This window comes from Bufo gargarizans, chromosome 2 (assembly GCF_014858855.1).
Source record: "Bufo gargarizans isolate SCDJY-AF-19 chromosome 2, ASM1485885v1, whole genome shotgun sequence".
NCBI lineage: Eukaryota > Metazoa > Chordata > Amphibia > Anura > Bufonidae > Bufo > Bufo gargarizans.
In genome coordinates, this window is record NC_058081.1 from 679,049,763 (window position 1) to 679,058,003 (window position 8,241).

Here is an 8,241-nt window from a genome sequence, read left to right on the forward strand (position 1 = left end):
CAAGATATATTGAATAGTGACTCTGATTTGCAGGGCACTAATATGTCTATTAGACATTCTATTGTTTTTAATGATCCAGCAAAGGAAGGGTTACATTTAGATAAGTTTAAGTTGTTTGAGGAATTTTTGTCTTTCATGTCTCAAAAGGACTCAGGTATGATTCAGGAGTCGGCATGGTCCACTTCAAGCATACTTTCAGTGTCTGATTGTCAATTCATACCTGAGTCTTCTAAGACATTCCAGGAAAAACATTTATCGCCTTCTTTTGAAGCTGGTAGTGGGGTTTAAGAAATTTCAATGAAAGAAACATTGCCTTGTCAATTATCACCATTAGGCTTTCATTTACCTAAGCAAGTGAAAGAAAAAAGATGTTTTTTCCTTACTCCCGTCATCTAAAGAGAATTTGAAATTTGATAAGAAAGAGGAGGAAGTAAAAAAGAGAAGTCCTCAAAAATCCTTTTTAAACTGGATTCAAGCCTTTTGCATATATGCAGCTGTGCTTGGCGAGAAACATCCAATGCATTGCAGCGGATTATTTCACCATCTTGATAGCATTTTGGAGGCGTATAGGAGTTTCGGCGGATTTGCCTGGTGTGTTTATGACGAATCTTTTCATCAGAAATTATCCGTTTACCCTGAACTTAACTGGGGTCATAAAGACGTGGGACTTTGGTTAAACTTAATGCTTCCACAAAGATCTAATTTTCGGCAGCAAATCCCCAAAAGAGGAGTTTGCTTCGCATATAATGAGACTTCATGTATGTGGCAAGCAAACTGTAAGTATAAACATGAATGTACATTCTGTACCGGATCTCATCCTGCCACAAAATGCTTCAAGAAACATGGCCAAAAACTCAGTAAAGAGTTCAATAGACCAGGTGACTCCAATGAGGTTGGCAAGGCTTATTCAATGTATAAAATGGTACCCAAACAAGGAGAAAGCTCAGTTATTAATTGAAAGTTTTTCAAAGGGTTTTTATGTTCCACCATTTAATGGTTCCGGTTGTGTTATCGTTGATAATTTAAAATCAGTTTATAATCATAGGGACATTGTTTAGGAAATAGCAGAATTCAGGGTGGCTGGTCCTTTTTCTTCAAGCCCCTTTAAAAAAAAATAGAATTTCTCCTGTGGGTTTGTGTTATGTCCCCTGGACACTCTGTGTCTCTCAGGTGCTGCTGGCAATGCTGCCAGTATCTGCTCAGCAAGTTACGCACACAGGCCGATGTACTACTTAACCAGAGCAAGGTTTATTACTCAGAACATTATGGCATTCTTACATGGAGGAGTCTTATTCCAACAGCTTCTGTCCTTATCAGATGTAATCCCTTCTCAGCCTCATGTGTCTGCTTCCAGTTCCCCTCACACACACTGTCTGACTTCCTGGTACAGCTCCTCCTCCCCCATCATGCATCAGGAGAAAAAGGGTAAAGGTCACAGTGATCTATCACAACATCACACCTCCTTTCCTCCCCCCAAAAAAAAAAAAAAACATAACAAGAGAACAAAATGTTGAACACATAACATAACAAGGCAAGCGAGATCAGTTCAGCAAGTAGTATCTCCAAGTCAGTTCTGTGATTTCCGCAGCACTGCATGAGCCCTTTGTCTCTGTTCCCTGACCTCCAATGTGTCCCGTAAGATTTCAGCACTTTGCCAGCGAGGCGTTTGACGTCTTTGACGGGTAGACCTACGCAGAGGTACAGCACCGGGAGGAATAAAGTCAGTCAAAGGTACTGGAGAGGTCAGTTGGCGTCCCACAGACAAATCAGTCTCTGCAACTTCAGGCACATGTCCGGGCTCCTCAGGAATATGGTCACCAACCGGTTCAGGGTTTGGGTGTAAACTTGTGGGATCATGCCAGACACCATGCCATATGTCACCAGCAGAGTTCAGAGTAGACTCTGGTGGGTGGTCAGAAAGAAGGGTCGGTTTTGTCACTAGTGGCCGGCAAATGCGTTTCCTCAATTGTGAAAGGTGTCGCCGAACACAAATGCCTTCCTCCAGGCGGACAAGGTACATTCTTCTGCCAAGAGTTCCATCAATAACGCCAGGAAGCCAAGGAGGCAAAGCTCTGTAATTCTGAGACCATACAAGATCACCGGCACGGAATCCCAGACGGCCCGGCGGAGGAGGTGTTGGTGACTGCTCCTGCGGACGAACTAAATCAAGTTTGGTGCGGAGATGCCTGCCAAACATAAGAAAAGCCGGTGACAGCCCAGTAGTAGCGTGTTTCGTGTTACGGTACATGATCAAGAATTCCAGCAGCTTCTCTTCTGACAGTCCAACCTGGTCCAGAGTGGACAGTAAGTGCTTCTTAAATGACTGCACAAATCGTTCTGCCAGCCCATTTGAAGCTGGATGATAAGGAGCTGTTTTGTAGTGTTGGACACCCAAACCACTAAGGAAGGATTGAAACTCATGCGATGTAAATTGAGTGCCATTGTCGGAGACTATGGCTGTAGGCAAGCCAAATTGAGCAAAGAGCTTCCTTAAGACTAGAATGGTAGCAGCTGAGGTAATAGAAGGCATTTGAAAAACCTCCGGCCATTTGGAATGTGCATCTACCACGATCAAATACATTTTACCCTGGATGGGGCCAGCAAAATCAAGATGGAGTCTGGACCACGGTTCTGTTGGCCATGGCCAAGGTTGCAGGGTTCCTCTCTTTTGGGGTCGCTGGGCTTGACAGCACCCAGGACATTGAGCAACATAATCTTCAATTGCTGTATCCATTTGTGGCCACCAAACATAGCTCCGGGCCCGCTGCTTCATGCGCACCACACCAGGATGGCCTTCATGCAGTATCCTTAGCATGGTTGATTGCAAGTACTGGGGTACAATCACTCTATTGCCCCATTGTAGGCAACCAGCATTAGTCACAAGCTCACATTTTCTGGCAAAGTACGGACGAAAGTCACCTGAAACACTCTCTGGCCATCCAGTCTGAACATAAGAGAATATCTGAGAGAGGAAAGGATCTGTGGCTGTATGTCTGGCAATCAGGGAGGTGGACATGCAAGATTGTGGCCTGTGTACTTCCACTACACGTACCTCTCTTAGTGGGTGGTCATCTCTTAGTGGCAATCTGGAAAATGCATCTGCATTGCCATGGGTATCATGGGAGCGGTATCTGATCGAATAAGCATAAGCTCCTAAAAATAAAGCGTACCTTTGGAAGCGAGATGCGGTTGTTGTAGAAATTCCTTTCTGAGGGTTCAGTATTGACAACAGAGGTTTGTGGTCAGTGATAAGTGTGAACTCCCGACCATAGACGTACGCGTGAATTTTTTTTGTGGCCCATACAATGGCCAAAGCTTCCTTGTCAATCTGGGAGTAGTTTTGTTCTGCTGAAGTTAAAGACCTGGAGGCAAAAGAAATGGGGCGCTCCGTGCCATCCTGCATGACATGGGAAAGCACTGCACCCAGTCCATAAGGCGAGGCATCACAAGCCAGGATGACGGGTTTCTTTAAATCATAGTGGACCAGAACTCGAGAAGACAGAATGAGTTCTTTAGAAAGCCGAAAAGCTTCTTCACATTTGTCTGTCCATATCCATTTAGCTCTTGCATCCAGTAAGCGATGTAATGGGTAGAGCTGGTGCGCTAGGTTCGGCAAGAAACGGTGGTAGTAATTTAGGAGGCCAAGGTAGGACCTGAGCTGGGTGACATTCCGGGGGGTAGGGGCATGGGTAAGGGCTTTAACCTTTTCTTCAGTAGTGTGTAACCCATGACGGTCCACCGTGTGGGCACAAAACTCCAGTTGAGACTTGAGAAATTCGCATTTTGACAGATTAACACGTAACCCATACTTTTGGAGTCTCCCTAGCACAGCTTCAACATTCTTTCTGTGTTCTTCATCAGTGGGACCAGTGATGAGCATGTCATCCAGTAGACATTGGGTGAAAGGTATTCCTGCCAGTACCTCATCCATGATCCGCTGCCAGATGGCTGGAGCTGGGGCTATGCCAAAAACCATGCGGTTATACTGGAATAATCCTTTATGAGTGTTAATGGTCAACAGATGGCGTGAATCTGGGTGTACTTGCAGTTGCAGGTAAGCTTGCTTTAAGTCTATTTTTGTAAACTTTTGCCCCCCAGCCAGTGAGCCAAATAAATCTTCAAGTCGAGGCAATGGGTATTGATCCACAAGAAGTTGGTTGTTCAGAGCTACCCTGAAATCACCACAAATCCTAATGTCTCCATTCTTTTTCTTGACAGGCACAATTGGTGATGCCCATTCACTTCTATCCACTTTCGTTATGATCTTTTCAGCCAATAGGTGGTCCAGCTCTGCTTCCACTTTTTTCCGCAAGGCAAAAGGTACTGATCTTGCCTTACAAAAACGAGGTGTAGCACCAGGCTTCAAGAGGAGGTGGGCCATCTTTCCTTTTACGGTGCCCAAAGAGTCCTCAAAAACCTCTTTAAAACGTGACTTCAGGGATTCCACCCAATGGTCTACTTTAGAAAGCAATGTACATTGGGCAATGGTAAAAGGAGGCATGCCCAGGGCTTTGATCCAGTCCCTTCCATACAGCGGAGGACCTCCATTCCTTACAACATAAAGGCGTAGACTTTGACTGTGGTTGCCTAATGTAACAAGGGGCTTTACATAACCCAAGGGCTGTAGTAGTTCCTTGCTGTAGGTTTGTAGCGTGAGCTTTGTAGGTTTTAGCGGCAGGGACAGACCCGATGCCTTTAAATCAGTCCATGAAATGACAGACACAGCTGCCCCTGTATCAACATCCATGGAGACAGGATAGCCATTGAGTGTGACATCCACTTTAATCGCCGGAGTACTCCCAGCTACTCGAAACAGTCCAACATGCTGGACACATGTCTCCTCATCAGAGCTAAAACCGTTATTGTCCATATCCACACGGAATGTCTGTTTACATCTATCTTTTGTGGTAGTGTTCGGGGAGCGAGAGCTGCGGCAAACGCGCCCAATATGACCAGTCTTCCCACAGCGAAAACAAACGACATCCTTGAACTTGCAAGCAGGCGCACTGTGAGTAGTGTTACCACAACGGTAGCAAGTCGGGGTCCCAGAGACAGAAGAATTAGGGTGGCGAGGTTTAAGCTGAGTGGCAGGGGACGGGCGTCTCGAGCGTTGAGTGATAGCAGTGTGGAATATTTCCTCACCCTGGCTTGCAGGAGTTGTAGGTGGTGCCTTCAGTAGGGTGGCGTCCCGTGTTGCCAACTCCATGACCGTAGCAAGGTCAGTGGCTTTCGTCAGAGTCAAGTCGGGTTCTGTGAGTAAACGTTTCTGTATGGCTGGGTCGCAGAGTCCCATGACGAACATGTCACGGAGAGCCGTCTGTAGGTAGTCTCCAAACTGACAAGTGGCAGCCAGTTTACGTAAAGCAATGATATATGTCTTTACATCCTCCCCGGCCTGCTGCCTTCTACCGTAGAATTTAAACCGCTCCGCGATTTCCAACGGCTTCGGGTTGTAGTGTGTATGTAGCGTCTGAATTAACTCAGGCAGGGACTTAGAGGCTGGCTTGTCTGGAGAAACAAGGTCTCTGAGGGTTCCATATGCAGCTTGACCCAATGCAGTGAGAAAAACTGCACTTCTCTTTTCAACAGTCACATTATTCGCTTCCATATACTGTTCCAGCCTCTCCACCCAGGAGGACCATGACTCAGCTGCAGGATCAAATGGTTGAATAAACCCTATGAAGGCCATGTGTGCTAAAATCCACAATCCTCGTCGCCACTGTTATGTCCCCTGGACACTCTGTGTCTCTCAGGTGCTGCTGGCAATGCTGCCAGTATCTGCTCAGCAAGTTACGCACACAGGCCGATGTACTACTTAACCAGAGCAAGGTTTATTACTCAGAACATTATGGCATTCTTACATGGAGGAGTCTTATTCCAACAGCTTCTGTCCTTATCAGATGTAATCCCTTCTCAGCCTCATGTGTCTGCTTCCAGTTCCCCTCACACACACTGTCTGACTTCCTGGTACAGCTCCTCCTCCCCCATCATGTATCAGGAGAAAAAGGGTAAAGGTCACAGTGATCTATCACAACATCACAGTTTGGTTCCCAAAAAAGAACCAAATAGTTTTAGATTAATTCTCCATCTTACGTATCCGAAAAGTTTTTCATTAAATGATTCAATAAATAAGGATTCAGCTTCAGTTCATTATTCCTCCTTTGATGAAGCCTTATCGTTATTGAGGAAGGCGGGTAGATATTCACTTTTAGCAAAGACTGATATTAAGTCCGCTTTTCGGTTACTACCGATAAATCCAATTGGATATAATTCTCTTGGTTTTCATTTCAATGGGAAATTTTATTATGACAAAGCCCTACCAATGGGATTTTCATTGTCATGCACTTATTTTGAGGCCTTTTCCTCATTCTTACAATGGATGGTAGATGACTTTTATTTATTGGTAGTCCTTCAACTGACGATTGTATCAATTATTATTAAATACGTTTAAGAGTACGTTTGCGGCTGGTAAAAAGAATCCTTATGATCATATTCGCTTGACGGGACAGTTGCGAGAGGATATTTCTTTATGGTTACGTTTTTTAGACAGATTTAATGGGAATTCTTTATGGCAGGAAGAATTTGTTGATTCGGATTCTTTAATGTTGTTCACAGACTCTGCAGCCTCTATAGGCTACGGGGCATATTTTAATAAACAATGGTCGGCTGAAAGTTGGCCGACTGATTGATCTCTTAGTCCAATTATAAAAAACATAAATTTTCTTGAACTTTTCCCTGTATTGGTCTCATTGGCTATCTGGAAGGTTCATTTTCGGAACAAGCGTATACTTCTGTCTTCTGAGAAACAAAGGTGTTGTTTTCGCTATAAATTGCCTATTTGCAAAATCTGAAGCTGTTATTAATATTCTGAGGCATATTGTATTAATATGTCTAAAAAATAATATTTGGTTGAAGGCAAGATATGTCGAGGGTAACTCTAACATCATTGCCGATTCTTTATCTCGACAGAGATTCTCGCTGTTCAGAAAATTATTTCCAGATGCCGAAGGAGACAGGATACCATGCCCTCAGGAAATCTGGAAATTGATTGGTATTTCGTCAACAGTTTAATAAGTACTGCACTAGCTAAGAATACTTGGGCTTCTTATTCCTATTCTTGGAACAGGTGGCGGGAATTTAGTTTATCCCATAATTACAATTATTCTGGCAAAAATTTGGTCCCAGCAATTTATTTTGTAGACCATCTTTTGAAAAATGGTAAGAAAGGTAATTATATTAAAATAATCTTATCAGGAATTTCTTACTTCCAAAAATTGTTGGAAATTCCACCTTTCTCATCAAATTTCTTATTGGAGAAAATTATTAAAGGACCTAGTAAAACCAATACAAAAAATCTGAGAACTTGTCCTTTATCTATAGATCATTTAAGGCAATTTGTCAGTTACTTACCATCCATTTGCTATTCCAGTTATGAACCTTCTTTGTTCAAAGCTGCATTCATCTTGTCATTTTTTGGTGCCCTTCGCATTAGTGAGATAGCAGCTGCAAATATTAGGGCAGAGTCACCATTATATGTCAATGACATTCGTATTCGTCATAATAAATTACACATTTTTGTCAAAAAATCTAAAACTGATCAGTCGGGAAAAGGAGTTTGGTTATTTTTAAATAAGATTCCCGATTCGGTTATTTGTCCTGTTTTAGCTTTAGGGGATTGGTTAAAAATTAGAGGAACTATTGTTTATGCATTCCGATTTATCTCCATTAACTAAATATTAGTTTAACTTTATCTTAAAAAAATGAAAAGATTATTTTGGCCTGGATAATAGGAAAATATCTTCACATTCATTCCGCATAGGTTTACATGATAAGATGATAAAAAAGATAGGAAGATGGTCATCTAACAGTTTTAAATTGTATATTAGACCTGATCTATTGTTGCTAATTTCATTTCAGAATGGAGAAACATATGGATCATAGGAACGGAGATCATTACGGAAGCTTCATATTGGTCTGTTCAGAGATTCAATTCTGACAACCTGGGTTTGGGTAATGATACAAAAAATGTTTGGAAAGGGATTCCTGATTTACGAGTTAGTCAGATTTGTAGTTGGGTTTTGTTTCTCATGCGAAATTGGCCTCTTCCTAATTTAATCATATTGCATGTTGGCTCTGACGATTTGGGTAGAGTCAATACGCACTTATTAATGAATTTAAAAATTCCATTTTGGAAATTAAAAAAATTCTGCTAAGAGTCTTTTTGGCGTATTCTGAAATCTT

At 42.7% G+C, this 8,241-nt stretch overlaps 1 protein-coding gene across 1 annotated transcript; it reads right to left on the minus strand.

Annotated features, from left to right (window-relative positions):
* Positions 1-1,567: 1,567 nt before the first annotated feature.
* Positions 1,568-5,795, minus strand: LOC122926294 (uncharacterized protein K02A2.6-like). The gene has a single exon (XM_044277665.1). It carries the CDS (start codon positions 5,687-5,689, stop codon positions 1,568-1,570), a length of 4,122 nt encoding a protein of 1,373 aa, XP_044133600.1. The 5' UTR covers positions 5,690-5,795.
* Positions 5,796-8,241: the final 2,446 nt, after the last annotated feature.